General features: G+C 49.1%; 1 protein-coding gene across 1 annotated transcript in view; it reads right to left on the reverse strand.

The window, feature by feature from the left end:
* The window catches only part of LOC119108652 (excitatory amino acid transporter 1), a 32,083-nt gene extending 14,473 nt beyond the window's left edge, over positions 1–17,610 (reverse strand). Inside the window, exons 1-5 of the mRNA XM_037232271.1 lie at positions 17,565–17,610; positions 9,887–9,962; positions 7,192–7,378; positions 5,350–5,583; positions 4,226–4,420 (exon numbers count right to left, since the gene is read on the reverse strand). Of these exons, the coding sequence (XP_037088166.1) occupies positions 4,226–4,420; positions 5,350–5,583; positions 7,192–7,378; positions 9,887–9,962; positions 17,565–17,603 (731 nt within the window). The 5' untranslated portion in view covers positions 17,604–17,610. The remainder of the gene's footprint in view (positions 1–4,225; positions 4,421–5,349; positions 5,584–7,191; positions 7,379–9,886; positions 9,963–17,564) is intronic.
* Between the last annotated feature and the right edge of the window lie 1,897 nt (positions 17,611–19,507).

The following is a 19,507-nucleotide window of genomic DNA, read 5'->3' on the forward strand; positions in this document are numbered from 1 at the left end:
AATCTCATGAGTGGCGTGAGTGTAAGTTTACCCGAAATAGTGCAAACACAAATCGTCCCAAGACGCTCCGTCGCTTAAGGAAGTAAGCCCGCAAGCACTTGTTTATGACCAATTTATACGCCATTCTGCGCACGATACGTCCAAACATCAACTTTATCAAAAAATTTATCAGTTATTGCAATCGTACATTTTCGCGTCGCAAAAACACTGTCGGCTGATAACTCAGTCCCATCGACGGGTAGTTAAAGTAAAAAAAAAATACACAAACAAACTTACATGTGTCATATGCTGTCGGCGGTCGCTGGCGGCTTTTCATGTTTAGGTCATGCGTTCGTGACGGCGAAAAGGTGATTCAAAGTGACGATCAAATGCATTACTTGCGCCCCATGCTTCGGTTACGCTGCATCCGGCGCCTCCTCACATATCGAGTGCAGAAATGTTTGTTATGGGCACGATAAGAGGACTCAAAAAATGCAGTCATTTCTCGGCGAATCCCACTGCTGTGGCAAAACAACACTCCCACTGACATTGCCGGGTGTGTTTCAGAATCAATGTAGTCTGACACGCACTACCGCTGTGGCAGCATTGGCAAGTGCCAACGGCTAGATCTGAAAGATCTGACATTTGCGGTGACTGCAGGAACGGCTTCCTTTGAGCTGTCGGAGTGTGTGACAACACTCCAGCCGCAATGGAAATTTTGAGGGCGACATTTGAGAGCTGAAAATCACTGACTTTGTCTTGGTAAACAGATCGCGGGTTACTTACAAAAGAATGACCCAAACGATTCTTCCTGAGGATTTCCTTTCTTGCCCTCGCGCGTCTCGTCAGCTTCGACGCATGCATATATGGCGCAACATGGGTAAACACTAATGCGGCCTTATCTCAGGTCCGATTACTGTTGATATGCCAGCAACTAATTCCATTCCTTGCTGCATACAAACAAGATTGACATTGTTGATTGAAAATGTCAATAAGAAATCAGTATCAAAATATGGCAAATAAAAAACCCTCGGAAGGAAATCTTTGCTTTTAGGAGGGTGATATAGGAGAGTAGGTTTTTAGAAGAGTGCACAAAATTGGCACGTGAATCCAGGGCCTCGCAGTGCAAAGATGATTTGGTAGATGTAGACGAACTCGTGTGCTAAAGCGCTGCTGAAGAATGTGTGGTTACCATGCGGGTCCAGTGCATTGTGGCTTGTGCAAAAACGACTTGCGTGTGACCTATGTTGGTGATTGAATGCGTAGCAAATTCATCTGTGTTTGTAATCCATGACACTTCACCCTCGAAATGTGTGGGTTGACTCGAAATAACTGAGTTATCTCTCCGTTTCTACGGCCACGTTAATTTAGATTAGCTTGTGGGCCGACCACGTAAGACTTCGATCAACAGCTTTATTGTTATTCATAAATTCATATAAAGAATGATATGAGCAGGAACGGATTTCTATGATAAACAGCCATTTTTCTGTGCGCAATTCATGCAATATGTCTAGCCGATCTCGTTGGAAATGAACTGTTCCATTATTCTCAGGATTTGCAGCATTAGACTTCGGCTACACAGCGATGAAAGGTTACACCGAGGGTCGTTCAAGAATAATTTACGATGCACGTGATGCTGGGTATAGATCACATTGATCGGACACAACTATTCACCTTTTCTCCTCTGGAAACCCGTTTCTGAAACCACGCGAAAAAGTTCGCTGTGGCTCGGCAGGCGACACGTCAAGTCAAGTCAAGTCAAATCATGTTTGGACCTCTGTAATGTAGCGCTCACCTAACACTGGACACGTGCTAAGGAGAAGAACTTCGTTGGATTTTAACAACGTATAGTGATAACTTCAAACAAAATACACATAACAGGGACAGTCCGTCAATTACGTTACGCTTGAATGGGAAAAGTTTGACCAGAAACAACCGACACGTTGCCACAGGGGGCTGGACAACGCAACCTTACGCTCAGCTCTGGCAGCAAATCGCGCTTGAGTCTTTGAAGATATGTGAAAAACCGGATCTGGAAAAATCTGGATACCGTTGGGACCGGCCGGACGCCAGGGTCGGGTAGTGGCCAACCGGAGGGCAACTTTTTGACCGTTACGCTGAACGCAGCGTAATCGTGCGCATGCCCAGCGCACGTCTTGCGCATATCGGAGGCTTGGCTTACACTTCTCGTTCTCAAAAGCCTTTTGTCCCTTCCCCGATACTGCTTAGCAAGAAACGATCGTATTGCATTGCATTGCATTACTTCCGCAGGGCCAGCCACAATGGCTATCACAGCCCAGTGTGGCTATGAGCCCAGGGAGTGACTATCACAGCCCCGTGTCAATGGTTCAGGACATAAGGCATGCAGATAAAAAATTAACACAGAGACACCCATTCACCGGCTACCAATCATACATGCGCTCAAACAGGTGCGCTCTCTTGCGCGTACGAAAGGCTACTATGTTATTTTTGTCATGTCGGCAGTCAATGCATTATACAATACTGGCACCTGGTACCCAGAACGTCTCCTGTCTGCATCGGTCCTCGGCCCTGGGAAGTGTAGGAGTCTGTCCTGCTAGGTGTACCGCACACGTGACTCTGCCATGTGTCGAGGCGACATCCATCGAAGTGTATCATGCGGGTCAGACACATGGTCAAATTTACGTCGACCAAAAACAATTCTGAAAGCAAAGTTCAGGATGTTTTGGATTATATCGAAGTTTTTCTCTGTGTGCCTTTGCCTTAAACCGTGAGAGTGCATGACCTGCGCGAGCACTAGCGCCGTCACTGGAGCTTTGATGACGTCATCTGGGGGCAGTGCCGCCATGCCGGTTACTCGAGTGATTGTACGTCACAGGTATGCACGTGTGTGATATGACGTCATCTGGGGGCAGTGCCGCCATGCCGGTTACTCGAGTGATTGTACGTCACAGGTATGCACGTGTGTGATATGACGTCATCTGGGGGCAGTGCCGCCCATGCCGGTTACTCGAGTGATTGTACGTCACAGGTATGCACGTGTGTGATATGACGTCATCTGGGGGCAGTGCCGCCCATGCCGGTTACTCGAGTGATTGTACGTCACAGGTATGCACGTGTGTGATCTTTGCATGTCAGTGCGGATTCCATGTGCTTTCAATTGATATTCCTTCATCTTTGTGTGTGTGCGCTGGGTTTGGCACATTCTGTTGTCAATTAAGAACCTTTTTTGAAATCATCATTTGATTGTGTACACATTGTACAGGATCGTATGTTATCGTATCGCAATGTATCGTACCATATTTTGTCGCATTGTATTCACAGCATCATATTTTGTAGCCTATTTCGCAATATCGTGTTTTGTAGCACATTTCGTGACATCATATTCTACAGTACTTTTCATGTGCTGCAACAAGTGAGGGAGCGGGAGGCAGGGGGGGGGGACTGTGAGCGTATCAGTCGCTGAGGTCATTTTGCGATGTGTGAGTGATGTAATGAATCAAACCTAGCGAACGTTGTAACGAGCCAAATACATGAAAAACCACCTCGTGGATGGATTTTGAGCGAACAAATACAAACACACGACCTAAAGCCAGGGAAAACGAGGGTTTTGCTAAGGACAAGTAGTGCGTAACCAAAAGCAGAGGGTTGAAAGTTGGTGAAATACAAAAATGTTCAAATCAAATACGGAACGTATTTGATAGGCAAATCTGGATCAGCAAATAGACGTTACCGCTATTTACTGTGTACTCAACTCAAAAACGGGTTTTTAGGTATATAAGCCCCTTTAATAAATGCATGCACAGCGCTGGTTTTTCCACACTCGGGATTAGAGCCATGACTTATATGAAGACAAATTTTTGTCAAACCTTGAGGCGTACCGTGTTCATTTTCAGCAGCAGCTAATTTCACCACGAACAGCTCTCAACGGATATTTTTGCCCATTTCTTTGTCGTGATAATGACATGGTCAGTAATCCACATAAAGGCGATGATGGCGCTGATCACCAACGTGACGGTGATGGGACCACCGTCACTTGCGTGAAGATATCGCTGCTGCAAGTTGCTGACCTGATGACGGTAATACGCATTGTTGGTTCGCTGATGACGGTGCTGTCGGTTACTGAATCGAAAGGATGGTGATAATGATGAATATCATTGGCCATATAAATATTCGCCTGTGGACAGTGGCGCTCTTCGCCACTGGCCCGATGACGGTGATTCTGCCAGTTTCGGACCCCATGTCGATGCGGCTTCCCTTCACTGACCTGATGGCGATAATGCTGCCGATGCCCAACGAGACGCCGCGGACCTGGGCGATGAAGATGGCCGCCACGGCCTCATACAGTGCCGTGCCGTCCATGTTGATGGTGGCGCCGATCGGCAGGACGAAGCGGGCGACGCGCGGGTCGACGCCGTTCTTCTCCTCCAAGGCAGCGATCGTCAGTGGCAGGGCGGCCGAGCTGCCGGCAGCACCGGCCGGCGTGACAGATCGGCCGGCGTGACGGCTTGGCCGGCGTGACAGATCGGCCGGCGTGACAGCTTGGCCGGCGTGACAGCTTGGCCGGCGTGACAGCTCGGCCGGCGTGACAGCTTGGCTGGTGTAGCTCGGCTGGTGTGACAGCTTGGCCGGCGTGACAGCTCAACTGGTGTGACAGCTCGGCTGGCGTGACAGCTCAGCTGGTGTGACAGCTTGGCTGGTGTGATAGCTTGGCTGTCGTAACAGCTCGGCTGCCGTGACAGCTTGACCGGTGTGACAGCTTGGCCGGCGTGACAGCTTGGCTGGTGTGATAGCTCGGCTGGTGTGACAGCTTGGCCGGAGTGACAGCTCGGCTGGTGTGACAGATTGGCTGATATGATAGCTCGGCTGGCGTGGCAGCTCGGCTGGCTCGGCTGCCGTGGCCGCTCGGCTGGCTCGGCTGGCGTGGCCGCTCGGCTGGGTCGGCTGGTGTGACAGCTCGGTGGCATTCTGTAGAATCGCGGGCTACGCGGCTTGCTGGCAACCTGCTAACGCGGCTGGATGGCGGCGAAGAGGCAACGCGGGGCTAGTCACACATTTTGTGGTCGAGAACCTCGCCCTGTGCTTTTGCCAAAGACTTATTAGCTATCTTGTGCAAGCATACACGTCTGCATGTGTAAAAGCCAACGTGCTGGGACCTCTCCACTCTAAGACAAAATTACAATAAGGCATCACATGCGGCGTCTTGACGTGTCGTGAATACGTGACAATAAGACAACAAGACATCAGTATCTGGTTGATGTCCCTCAGGATAGCCATGCATGTGACGGGACCTCGGCGCGCATTTGACGACAGCACCGCAGCTTAGGCCGCTGAGCTCTGTCCGGAGGCGGAGAACCGAATACGGCGAGCTGCTCCCGCAAACAGCCTCACCTGGAAGACGTGCCGAAGGCGGTAGCCAACGGCTGGCTGATGTTGGCGATGTAGCGGAACGGCAACTCCCTCACGATCACCATGTAGATGAGCACCAGCACGACGAAACCGTGCAGCATGATGCCCAGCATAACGGTGACGAAGTACATGCCCAGCTGACCCAACAGCACCGAGAACGACTTCAGTTCCAGGATTTTGGCCGCGATCAGGAAGCAGACGCCGACAGGTGACAGCCTGCGACACCATGCTCATGTCTATCATCCGTAGCATATCGCACACCACGCGAAAGTTCGTGACACTGGATTGACATCGACATCGACACACTGAGACATCGACATCGACACACTGAGACATCGACATCGACACACTGAGACATCGACCGACATCGACACACTGAGACATCGACATCGACACACTGAGGCATCGACATCGACACACTGAGACATCGACATCGACACACTGAGACATCGACACACAAGAGTGCAGCATTAAACGTCTACACCGAAAATAGATTCCTACAGGTAAATAATTGGACAATCAACGAACACGACCGAATGCAAGGACTCAACGGATAGGAGAGAGGCAATTTCCGTAAAACTGTAGTGATAACAATTGCCCCAATGTTGATGGTACGCGATGATAGGTGTCTTGTGATGATGCGTTGTTTTGGTCCACTAAAATACAAAAAAATGCATACGAAACTAAAAGTATGGCTTCATTATCAGCTGTCCGATATTGGGTAGCTCGTCCCAGGCCCCGGGTTACATACTAACCCTGATCCAAGAATTCGGGCTTTAGCATCCCGAGATCCCGACTTAAGAATTCTGAAGATTTCTCATCTTATATCTAAGAATCTTAGCAATCCTAGGATTTCTAGCCTTAAAAATAAATAACTTAAACAGGACTGTCTGTCACAATCCATGACATCGTGTGATGTGAGATGTGTGATGCGATGTGTGACGGTATCATGCGATGATCGCAGCAGAGGTGAATTCGAGAACATTTATCAGACTCGGACTGGACACCAGCCTGCCTCCTTACAGCTCTAACTCCAGCACGGGCCGGCCTTCAAGCCAGCGGCAGCGGCCACGCTAAAGGTCAGGTGATGTCAGAGGCCAGGATGACACGCACAAAGGACTGTGGTGGGTCAGACTTTCGCCGCAAATTCCGCCGTCGACCTGGAATATCGCGGTCAGATACTGGCGTCAACGCTCACTCAGCAAGTACCACTTAGCATGGATCCTGATCCCCGAAATCCATCCAATCAAAGAGCTGGAAAAAAATGTTCAAGATAAAAAAGTGCTTGATAGTACTTATCTAGACACGCTCTCGGATGGATAGGGCATTATCGGCTAGTTTCATTTACACCAAGCAACGCAAGTCTAGTAATTATCTAAGCAATGTACAGTATGTTGCGATACAATATATTGCATTTTGTTTTAATCAAGAGATACCTGACATTCAGAGATTTCGGTAATTTTTTGGATCTTTTTTACCCTCACGGGGCTGGCGACTGAGATTTGACAATGGGATTGACATGCCCTCAAGAATTGCTCGATGAAAACAATGGACGGGAGAAAAAGCGAACATGCTCTCTTGAGCCCGACGAGGCAGTCAGTTTTGCCCCACGTTCTGGTTAGCTCCAGATCTGACCATCAACGCCCCTCTAAAAGGGTTTTAACCGGTTGTCGCTGACAGAGACTGGACCATGCTTTCGTGACACACACATTTAGAATGTTGGTTAACCGTTAATATCCAGCTTGGGAGCAACACCGTGCTGGACAGATTGCCACTAAGACGTGCACGTTCACAAGCTGATACAGTGATACATTTGTCCCTGACCATATGACGATCCGCGTGAGGTGCATAACGGCTTCGGACATGGCTGTGAAGAACTGCAGGAGAATCTTGCCTTGGTCCTTCATCATTCCAATCACGATGCCGAAGACAATTGAAAAGACGACAAGCCCCGTGATGTTTGAGTTCTCCTTGTACTGGCCACTTATTTCAAACATGTGAACTGGAATTTCTGCAACAAAAAAGAACATCACCAGTCAGGAATTGCGGTTGTGTGACTGCCGTCCGGTACATGTCTTTTGAAAGATATAGAATGTGGCTTGTTCAAAATCTTACCGAGTGAGGTTCATCCAGTTGTAGCCTCACCTACTGATCATAACCAGAAAAGGATGTGGTACATAATAAAATTTGTATTCACATGGTAATCTGATTGGCATGTTAACACACATCCTGATAGGGGGTGGGGTTGATGCCACCTATCTAACATATTTTGAGGATGCCTCTCCGGCATGTTGCGCAATCGCATCTTAATTTTCAATAACATGTGGGGCATCTATTCCTTTGTCAGTTTCTCTTAATCTCAATCGTTGTATGCTGCAAGCTTCACATCGTTACATAAATGCATAGGAGAAACGTGATACATATGTGTGTACACACACACACACACACACACACACACATATATATATATATATATATATATATATATATATATATATATATATATATATATGTGTGTGTGTATGTGTGTGTGTGTGTGTGGGAGTATATATTGCATGCTCCAGAAAAAGGAAAGCAGCATGAGTGGAACGCAATATTTGTCAAAATCATTCTGCACTGAATCTGCATAACGACTGATGGCGTAAATATCACACAGCTGGATAGTACTGCACTACTGGATAGTGGACGTGCACTACATAATGGACGTACACTACTGGATAGTGAACCAACACTGCGTGCATCGAGAAACACGTATTCCTATAAATGATTGCGAGACGTTTGTGCAATCATTAACGTTGATATTAAGCGCTTCGAAACGTTTCGGAATGTTTGACAACATTTCTAGCCATCACTTTTGCAAAGCCGTGATTATTTAGGCACGATATGCCATATTGAGTCTCAGTTAAATTGCACACTGACATAAAAGTGGATGCCCAGTAGAGTGCACAGTAGTCATTGACTAACAACGCCCTATGTGGACCAACATCAACACCATTATAGTATTTGATCTGGATGAAGCAAGCTGCCCATTACTGTGACGCAAAGCCGACAAGCGAATAACCGCACTCCCCTAGTGAGCGCATAACAGCTGTTTGTGTCGGTCCCACGCCTTGCATGTTTGTTTTCCCCAACTGTTCCGTGTTTTTGTTGTGGCAAAATATGATGTTACTCATACCATTATGGATAAAGTTGTGCGGGAATATTTTAAAATAACCTGCTATGCTACAACGAAGGTCATCACTAGCAAAAATCGTCATCGCTTTTTATTGTAAAGCGACGCTGATTTGGAGCTGGAGCGTGTAGCATGGTGAACTTGCGATGTTCGGCAATACATTGAGAGGTACTTCTTCACTCAAACTGCTCCTCTGTAGATGCGCTCCGTAGATTTTCCTATCTATGGAGCGCTCCCCGCCTGTCTCAAACCGGTCGCGGTGGCCGGAGTCAAGCAGTGAGGATCTGGAGTCCGTCAAGTGGCAAGACGGGACGGTTTTGTTTGGTAAGGACCGCCCGCCCACCCCAGCCTGGCGAGGGCCCGTGGATACAGAGCCCCGTGAGCGCGTAGAACGCTGTCCGTGGACGTGCTGCCGGCGTTCCACGTCACGAGTGAAGCGATCAGTGCGACGATGCCCGCTTCATCAGATCAAGCTGCTCATCAGAGCCATTCCCCCGACATTATGTAAGAGCGAAACTGCGTTTGCTCGATGTGACATCCAAGTCAAGCGTGAGGCGTTCCTTTTCATCATTTATCCAACCACGGACGTAACTTCACAGGGAGGAAATTACAAATGACCGATAACGTTCAAACCGTAGTATGACCAGAGAAATGTACTCACATAGTTTCACTTGATTTCTTCAACAAACCACTCAAAATAGGGGCGCACGGATGACAATGATTGGGGCACGTGACGCGTCAACAAATGCCCCAAATAACGCCTATAGACGTTACCACGAACAAGAGGTAGAAACACCACTTCATGGCGCAATTCGCATGCACTCCTATATTACGCTTCAGACCCCTGATTGATTCCAGTTTAAGCTCGTATACGATAGCAGCGCCCATTCGCTATAAACGGGATCGACCATGGCTCACCCGGCCAATTTAAAAAAGAGGTCCACACGGGTGGGGCGGGGAGGGTCGATTTGCCCCCACCCCCGCCCGAGCGCGTGTTAAACGTCGTAGCGATGTCCCGGTGTCATGTGCGCCCCATACCCTGTAACCGGTGATATAGACAAATATATAAACCCATTGGGTCTGTCGCCAGTGGATCACTAGAGAGGCGCCGAAGCTTTTTAAGGCGCCATGCGTCGCCATTGCCATTATGTACATTTCGCCGCAGTAGGTGGGCGGGAACCGCAGTATTAGCCCCAGCAGGTGTGTCACCCCGCCCCACTTCCCCCGTCGTCCTCCCCTCCCCGCCTTGGCAGAGTTTATGTTGAAACGGCGGTATGCAAACGCTGCAGCCAGTATCAATTGAGCTTGATGCCGGTTTGTGGGCTAGCCGCCCACGGACCCACTTACTAGCCGAGTCGTTGCCAATTTTCTGACGATAGGCCTCCTCCTGCTCTGCAGTGGGCGTGATCAGGACGGTGCGGTACTGGAACAGAGACCGCACAGTCACGTGACAGCCGGCGCCAGCTTGACCGACACCACGACCTGCTACGGGGCGGCCTGGCCCGGGGCTACAGCGAGGCGACGCGTCTGGCTGGCATCAGTCGTCCTGCACAAGACTCGGCCCAGCAGGCCGGCACACAGCGCTCCCGAGCCTGACTGCACTAAACAACAGCAAGCGGCCATCGTATTTCTTTGCACTATGTATAACGAGCAACTACATTGAAATGTGATCACAACAGGAGATTCAAAAGCATGTCTGCTGCTAGAAGGTGATCCAAATGGCTCCCGTCGTGGGGCGATCCTCCGCTGTCCAGCGTCGCTTCACAACCGAATCACTGCTGCCGCGCCCAGTGACGGAGCTGCCCCGCGACACCCACCCTGTCTGCTAACGCTCCCCATAGGCAGCCGATGTAAATCTTGAATGAACTACACCCAGCAAGTTGGTGCCATGAAATGTGTTAGGCTGCCGTGGCGCGCCAGTCTTGGGGGCCATCGCCAAACACACGACCAGTCGGGAGATCTCCCGGGGGGCAAACAGATGCCCCTCCCCCCCCCCCCCTGCTTCCACCAGTAGCGCCCGCGGCGATCATCAGAGGTCAGTCAACTGGAACGCCTGCCAATGCTGTGTCGGCCCGTTTGTTCCCTCCAACGCGACGGCGCAGGCCGAGCCAGTCGGATGAGCGGCGCTGGCGTCTACGGCGGCAACACCCGCGTCTCCCGCCAATTGCTCCGATGAAAATAGATTGCCAGCCACTCGAGGAGATGATGGCGACCTTGGAGATGCGTCCAGCTGCTGTTTGTCGGGTGCCCCGCCGTCTGCTGGCGCGTGCCTCGCACTCGGCGCTGGCACGGCCGCCCAGCAGACATCGACGGGGCTGAACGGCGGCCATGTTTGTTTACCTGTCCCCTGTGCCGTTGCCGCGACCAGCAGCACTGATATCGCCACACCAATAAATAGAGCTTCGCATCTCTTTTGGAAGATCTGAGTCAGCGAGTGAATGCTCATGCTCAGTGCTGTCAAAACTACCCGTGCAAGTGACGCCACTGGATACCGATGACAAATAATGCGAAAATGAAGCGCTGGAGCTTGTAACGAACGTACGGTTATACAGGCAGGATAACTGTGCAGTTAACTTCTACCGAACTAGTTAACGATGACAAATAATGCGAAAGTGAAGCACCGCAGCTTGTAACGAATGTACGGTTAAACAGGCACGATAACTATGCAGTCAACTTCTATGTGCAGCTTACTATCACGCGACCGGTATTTATAACCGAATCGTAATAGCTATGGAGGGCCCAATACGCCACGCTCGTCATAAAGAGCGTGCAACCGACTGGATCGGGTGGAAATGCTTGGTCTTGGTTGGTCGGCCCGGTCGGGTGAGGATACTTGGTCCTGGCCTTGGTCTTGCTCGGGTGGGGTCGGGTCGGGCGGTATGCTTGGTCCTGGTTTTGGTGTTGCTCCGGTGAGGTCGAGCTTGGTCCTGGCCTTGGTTTTGCTCGGGTGGGGTGGGGGCGGGTGGTCCGCTTGGTCCTGGCCTTGGTCCTGCTCGGGTGGGGTGGGGTCGGGTGGTACGCTTGGTCCTGGCCTTGGTCCTGCTCGGGTGGGGTGAGGTCGGGTGGTACGCTTGGTCCTGGCCTTGGTCCTGCTCAGGTGGGGTCGGGTCGGGTGGTACGCTTGGTCCTGGCCTTGGTCCTGCTCGGGTGGGGTGGGGTCGGGTGGTACGCTTGGTCCTGGCCTTGGTCTTGCTCGGGTGAGGTCGGGTCGCGTGGGGGTGCTATCTTGGACTAAGGCTTGCTTGGGTTGGGCCGGGTTGGGTCGGATGGCGGGGAAATCACGGCTTCGGACACGGATATTTCCAGGCACCGGTCCAGGATGGCTGAGTGAGCCCCTCGCGCGCGCGCGGCGCGTTGGCGGCTTCGACGGTCGGCGGCCGGGCCGTGCAGTGGCGACCGTGCGCTTGGACTCGGCGGTGGGGTCGAGCCTACTTCACGAAATCTATGAAAAAACACTTCGGGAGGCAACAAAACATGTACCTTGCAACAGTTCAATGTCATGCGATGCATCGCGATTTCTTTTAAGGAATTAAAAAAGGAGAAGCGGGGTAATCGGATGAGTGGCAGATATATATTCAAAACATATTTTGAACAAGTATTATAGGCAGACATGGCCAATGCCGCCGGCTGTTGGGTGTTGACGGTGATTGAGAGATCCTCTGAGGAGTTAGAGAGGAGCAAAGGCGATTCTTACGCTTTGTTTTGCAAAGGTGGAGGGCAGCAGCAGTTTTGCCCTCCAACATAAGCCGAGCTGCCAGTGGATAAATTGAATCAAAAAGCTCCAGCTCGGAAAGGCCTTTATGAGCAAGTGATAGCATGAGCAAATACCAAGACGAAAACCCATTCTTTGAATTTTCAAGCAGTGCTTTAGCCAGACTTTCAGGGTTGCATCAGCAGCCTGCCTTTTTCCAATCGGGACACGTCACTGTTCCGATTCTCCTCTGGCGTTTTTCTACTGTACCCTCGCGGTTTCACTGCACCCTTGCTACATGAGAGGATGGCCCCTCTGCTGCTCCACTCTTTCCACTTATTTCGAAAAATTTAATCAAATGCTTCGCATGGTTGGTTTTGAATTTGAAACTTTTGCTAAGCAAAACCTGCTGCGTGTGCCCCTACCTCATCACGTAAGATAGACTTGTCCAGGACATGGAATAAGTTTCTCTGCCGACTTCATGCCAGACAGAGCTGGACTTGGTTTTACGTACCATACAGTGATCTAACATGGCCAACGCAGTAAAAGGCTACCCACTCTTGGTCCATTGCCGGATAACATTTCAATGGCAGTCGCTGGAAGCAACGGACCCGTGGGAGCACATTTTCCAAGCTACGGGACCGCAAGTGCCGAATAAATCATATTCCTAGCATTACTCCCAGAGGTGCCACTTTGTATGCCCAGCCCCCCCCCCCCCACACACACTCCCCAATGCTGTTTCGAGTCTCCGCAATGCTGTTCTGAGCCTCCCCCCGCAATGCATGTGAACAAAATGGAGCATTGGGCCAATGAAATGTAGCAAGTGTCTGAAATGCTGACATGCTAGGTGTCTTGACGCATCACTATCACTATCATCATCATCTCACTGCACAAAATATCATCATGATAATACCACGTACCATCATGATCACCATATCATCATTATGACCATGCCATTATAAACACTGCATAATCTTTACCATAATATCATCATTATTACTTTATCATCATTGCCACAATATTACCATTATCACAAATACGTCGGCTTCAAATGAGAAGTCATTCCTTGACATCGAAACAAGTTTGGAACCGACGCATTTTGCACTACTATTATCTTATACAGCAGGGACGCAAATTAAAGTGATAACATCCAAGGGAAAAGGATTTGGGGGCGAGTAAGGTTAATTTTTTAGCTGATCCCTACCAACTGATTTTAGGAAATAACATCTCTGATGGCGCCACTATTTCTGTTCAAAAAGGGCTGCAAACAAACATAAAGGGCAAGGCGGTTCAGGGCCTTTTCGGATCGGACCATTTAAATTATGGGTATGTCACTGGGAATTTATGACGCACTCAGCTGCTGAGACTATATGGCATCGCCGGCCTCTCACCCTGACAGGAAGCGCGAGCGCTTCGGGGCATCGAATCCCGCGCCTCGGGTTTCCCAGGCGCGCAGTGGTTAGCACACACTCGGGTGGGGGCCAAATTGGTCTGTCCGAAGGTTTTTCCAGAATGGTTTCCGAACGGCGCGACGTAACCGCGCCAAATCTTGCATAGTTGTAGATAATTGAATAGCGGATCGTTCAGTACTCAAAATTTGGGTGTACCTTGTAATGTCGCTGATCTACAGCAGGTCAAAGTTAGGCCATAGATTCTGCCATGTCAGTTTCTAGGGAATCGTTCAATCTGATGCGACAACGGAGTGTTAGACGGAGCCATACATCGCTGAGATACTTTCTTAGGCAACACAACAGTTGAACGAACGTATTACATTGACATGAGGTCAGGTATGAAGGTCAGGCCAAGATGAAAACTAATCTGTTTTATTACTGTGGGCCTTGTTGTATGTGCTAGGTTCTGGTGCTCATTTCGAATTTATTAATAACAGGAACCGCATCATACGTCTCCCGCGGATTTTGCAAAGCCCAGAAAAGGCCGCTGACCAAAAAGGACCCAGACCAACATTTTGTTTTTAGGAGCATACTGCCCTCTCGTTATCTTAATCACCTATTCCAATGCAAAACTCAAAGTGGTCTTGTGTGATTTTGATCACCATGACCTTCAAAGGGTTGAACAAGGCCAGTGACCTTAAATGAGCATGCGAACTTTTTCTTAGAACAACTACCTAGGTTCTGGGACACTTTGGAGATGAATCTGGAAGATGACCTTTTGTGACCTCATTTGATCAAAAATGCCTTTGCACCTTAAGAAGCGCCTTTGAACGCTTTAGGACATCACTATGTACATCTAGAATATAGTTCGGGTGTATATTTCACCTGCATGATTTTTAGATTGATAAGTAGAAATAATTAGCTTTTACAGCACTGCGAACCATTTCTGAAACCTGGTGGCGGAACTGGAAGAGTTAAGCTCGAATCTTAATCTTTCGTATTCCTGTAGTTGTTAACCTGTCCAGAGGACAATCCCAAAATTTGGAAAGCGATTCGCCTAAGTGAATTTTTTTAACGTTTCGGATTGATTTTGGAAGACTTTCGGAACCACTCTTTCACGCCTCAAAATCTCCTTGACTTTCTCGGTTCCACGCCGGCCCCCGTCGTATGTTTGTTACATGCAGTCGGCTACGCCGTCCGGTTTTACGACACCTGCATCCTCGACCATCGCTGTTCTTGCTCCTGAGATTGCGAGCGCGCAGGCCCAACATTTTTGAATCACTTTGTATCACTCGTCGATTTTATAAATAACGAACGATTTCAGGCACACGTGGGTTGGCTCTTTTCATATTTCTACCTCATTTTGACCTCGTCTGTTTAACACCAATAAGACCCCTCAACTTTTCCGGGCAGGGGGCCACGGGAGGAGAGAGAGAGGTATAGACCTCACGATGAGACCACTGATCTCAGGATATCTGGCCTCTTCAAGTTCTTCCTTACATCCTCGTACGTCAGAGGCCTTTTTCTCCTATCTTGTAAGGCAATATGCTGCGTGAGCATTGGTCACTCGGGTAATGCGTCTCCTTTCACTTCCTTTCTTTCGTTTGGAAAGTTTAAAAGTTTGTTCACGGATCATCATTAATAGTGTTTCGAAGAACAAATCATCACTGATGAGAAATTGGAAAACTTAACAATTACTAATGTCCGACCAAAACTGCTGGGAGTAAACAGGCAGAGCATACTGTTTTATTGTGTGTTTGATATATTTGTCTGTCACTGAAATAAACTCATTACTAGCGTTAATATTGTTTTAGCAAATGTAATTAAAGCTGTCTTTTCTGAATCTGTGATAAGCCGACATCTTCTCCAAGAAAAACATGGTGGCAGTCGCACCTGCTCAGTATTCCATCTAAGCGGACATAAAAACATATTTCACGACCATTTGGGACATACGTAAATGCGAGTAAGTACGTATCAGTGGCAATCTTGCATCTCAAAATAGCATATTTGCCCCTATCGTGCGCGCATTGGAGAAGACATCATGCTGGAGATGTCAGTGAATAAGAATAGATGTTTCTCCACCGTTGCTCGTATAAAACGAAAGGTATGAGCTGCATTTCCAGAGAACTTTGATAAAGGGTATTTTGTCTCTTGTTAAGTGTATGTCTTAAGGGAAGATGATATCGAAATTCATTCTGTCAACTACTGTGTTATGTATCTGCGCTTGATTCGGCCCGCCAAGCCTCTGACGTCGTGAAAATGACTTTGACTCTAGTCATTTCGACATCCCAAAATTAACTGCATAAGCAACGACTTAACCACACATTTGTAAATGTACATGCGTTTGCTTTGGTGTATGAGATGTGCATGTTTGTGCGCGCACTATGATTGTGTTTGTTAGTGTGGTTGCGTGTGTCGCGATGTCGTGGACAAAACACCCTTGACGAGCGTTTCTACAATGGCCGGCGGCGGGGCTTGCGAATTTTGCGCTGAACACGCTGTTTAAAGACGAATGTAACCTCACGGTGAACTCAATTGGAAGTCACCAAGCGAACTTTTCCTTGTTGTCTCGCGACGACATGGGATCACGTCCCTCCGACCACCACTCTGTCTTTATCTCTGACATCCAAGGGATTAGACTCTCGCTGTTGAAAACGCAAATGTTTAGGTCATTCGCCTTAGTTTTAAGCCCATGCTGGTCATATGTGTGATTGCATGCCATAGGTATGTGCGTGTGTAATCTTTCTTGGTTATCGATCCGACTTTGAACGTAGTTTATAGCTCCGAATTTTATCCCACGGTATTTATAGTACCGCATCTTATCATATCGTAATTTATCGTATCGTATCTTAATTTATCGTACCGTATCTTGTCGCATCGTTTTCTTATATCATCATACCTTATAGCATAGTTCGTAGCATTGTATGTTGTAGTATGTTTTGTAGCATGCTCTTTTACAGTATGCTTTGTAACTTGTTGCAACGAGTAAGTGAATGATGTAACGACCCTAAGCTAGCAAACGTTGTAACGAGTTGAAACCCGAAAAGCCACCTCGTGGATGGTTGCTAAGCAAAAAAATGCAAAATATTTTAGTTTTACACAAAGAACACAGATAAATGATGTTTTGCGGCGCATCGCGTCAAACAAAATATCGCGAATAATGTCACATTCAGGAATGCTTCAATGACAGTTACGAAAATTGCTTCAAAGGACAAAGACGAATTCCAATGGGAAATGCATCAGTGACTGTGCCCGCGGGAAACATGCCGATGTTTGGCGGAATGGCAGCGATCTGATGCGGCCAGTGCAGACCACAAACCATGACCCTCGCGGGAAACGACTCACCAAAACAGCTGCGCCAGCCGCCGGCGCTACGACAGGGGGCACCGTAGCCAGGTCACTGATCTGATGCGGCCAGTGCAGACCACAAACCATGACCCTCGCGGGAAACGACTCACCAAAACAGCTGCGCCAGCCGCCGGCGCTACGACAGGGGGCACCGTAGCCAGGTCACTGATCTGATGCGGCCAGTGCAGACCACAAACCATGACCCTTGCGAGAAACGACTCACCAAAACAGCTGCGCCAGCCGCCGGCGCTACGACAGGGGGCACCGTAGCCAGGTCACTGATCTGATGCGGCCAGTGCAGACCACAAACCATGACCCTTGCGGGGAAGCGACTCACCAAAACAGCTGCGCCAGCCGCCGGCGCTACGACAGGGGGCACCGTAGCCAGGTCACTGAGGCTTCCGCGAACTGGAGCCGGCGCCCGGCAGCCGGCGTTAGCGGCATACCACGTCCGTTGGATTATTTTGGGCCACTATGCACCGAAACACTGGCCGCATTCTGCACGGTAGCACCCTAGCTAAATTGCCGTCGGTATTGCTTCATGCTAATTACACACACGCTGGCAAAAGATAGATCATTAAAGAAGATCGCTTACGTGGAATCCGGCAGCCTGCACCAGGTTCGGAGGAAACATGTTCCTGAAAAAAAGAAAAAATGGTTAGATCCCCGAAGCATCTTAAAGTTGGTCTCATATGAATAATGCATCACCCAGTGTGCACACGGTTCTTCAGCATTATTTGTTCCCGCGCTGGAGCCTATGTTTGGGCGGTGGTATTCTGGGTGTATTCCGGCCACCTTCAACGGTCCCTGGATGGTCTCTCATGCTGACCATAGCAGGCCACGGGAGCATGGATCACGTCGCGCCTGCGACAGCGAACTGTTCTATCATAGGACAAGGCAATCAACTAACCGGTTACTCTGAGAGATCACGGCATGTTTTTAGCCGTCCCTGCCCGCTTTCCGTCAGCCCGACCCGGAGGCGACCGGCTCGGTGAGCTGGTTTTTGAGAGAGACGGTGTGAGAGTTGCGGCAAGCAAGCTTGACCACACCATGACCGAACATATGACCGGTGCGTTGACGAAGATGCTTCCGCACGGTGGTTCTATGAACGACCTTTGTCAGTTGCTCCCCCCCCCTCCCCCACACGACGCACAGGTCACCGATAGTTACCGAGGTGGCGAACGGTGACGACGCCCTTTCGGAAATGGGGCTAGATGGTCACGCTTTTTTGTTTCAAAACCGATAAAGTCAGACAAGTTTACCACATCCACTTCTCCATCCAGCGCTACGTCGTAGCATACTTGCCGCCATTTGGTAATTTCTGTACCTGGTCTTTTCTCAATATTCGGATCGACGATGTGTCTCTTCCAAAACATTCAGCATAGCGCACAACACTGCGAACTGCACCCATTGAGCTATATTGACAACTCTGAACGGCATCATTTTTCCGTTCCAAACGTGCAGGGTCTAAAAATATGTGAGGGAGGGTGATTTGAAACCTTCAGCAATCGATTCAGTGCAGTGAGGTGAGTCATGGGGTGGCGAAATCGAAAGCTGGTTTGGGGTCAAACTCGTAAAAAAATACGAAGGACAAACTTTACGTGCAAAAGCAGCCAACTCAGATCTCAAGGCCTGCTGTACTGATCGTTGTTGAACCTTCACCATTGGATTCCCATACCTTATAGCCTTGTCACACAGGTGCGAGGCCCAGAAGCAAACGGTGGCAAAAATGACGGAAAAGACATTACTGCTTCTGCCGACAGGAACGTTGAGCTTCATCGTGCGTGCTGTACGCAACCGCGGCAATGCGTGATTTGACGATTACGACCGTCCCAAATGTACCGACTAAAATATCTCCCGTACGGTGCACTTTGTGTGTCTTTGTTCACCCCCCTCCCCAAAAAAAAACAGCGCCCTTGCGTTCGCACACGAAATACGCAGAAATGCTTTCGCTGTAATGTCCACGATTGCAAAAAATAAAAAGAACAATGACCACGCTTAGGCACTACAAAAGAAATAGCGTATGGCTTCATGATATGCATCGCAGTTGCTAGGTATCTCTAATCGAATGGTGAAGCATTGGAGAAGATCGGAGTGGTAAGTTCTGAATGAGTTGTCTGCAGGTAAGAAGTTTGGAAATTGTGAAATTTGACGACTTTTAACCTCACTCAGGGTCACCAAATTTTCAAATGCAACAGGAGGAAATCAGGTATGGCGCATGGTAGAGCCTTGGCAGCGATCGGCTTGATAGGTTCTGAGCACAGAGTTGTCTGCAATCAATAATTTTGGAATTTATGAAATTTAACGACTTTTGACCCGCTCTGAGGTCACCAAATTTTCAACTGCAGGCTCCTGCAAGAGGCAATCAGGTATGGTGCATCCGATGGTGAAGGTTTCAAAACAATCGATGCAGCAGGTTCTGATATCTGAGTTGTCTGCTTTCGCGTGTGAAATTTTCCCCTCGCGTTTTTGAGGCGATTGACCCCGGGTCAGGTCTCCACATCGCCACACCTCACTGATGTGACTCACCTCATTGCT

Source organism: Pollicipes pollicipes, unplaced genomic scaffold, assembly GCF_011947565.3.
Source record: "Pollicipes pollicipes isolate AB1234 unplaced genomic scaffold, Ppol_2.1 Scaffold_6686;HRSCAF=7923_pilon_pilon_pilon, whole genome shotgun sequence".
Lineage (NCBI taxonomy): Eukaryota > Metazoa > Arthropoda > Thecostraca > Pollicipedomorpha > Pollicipedidae > Pollicipes > Pollicipes pollicipes.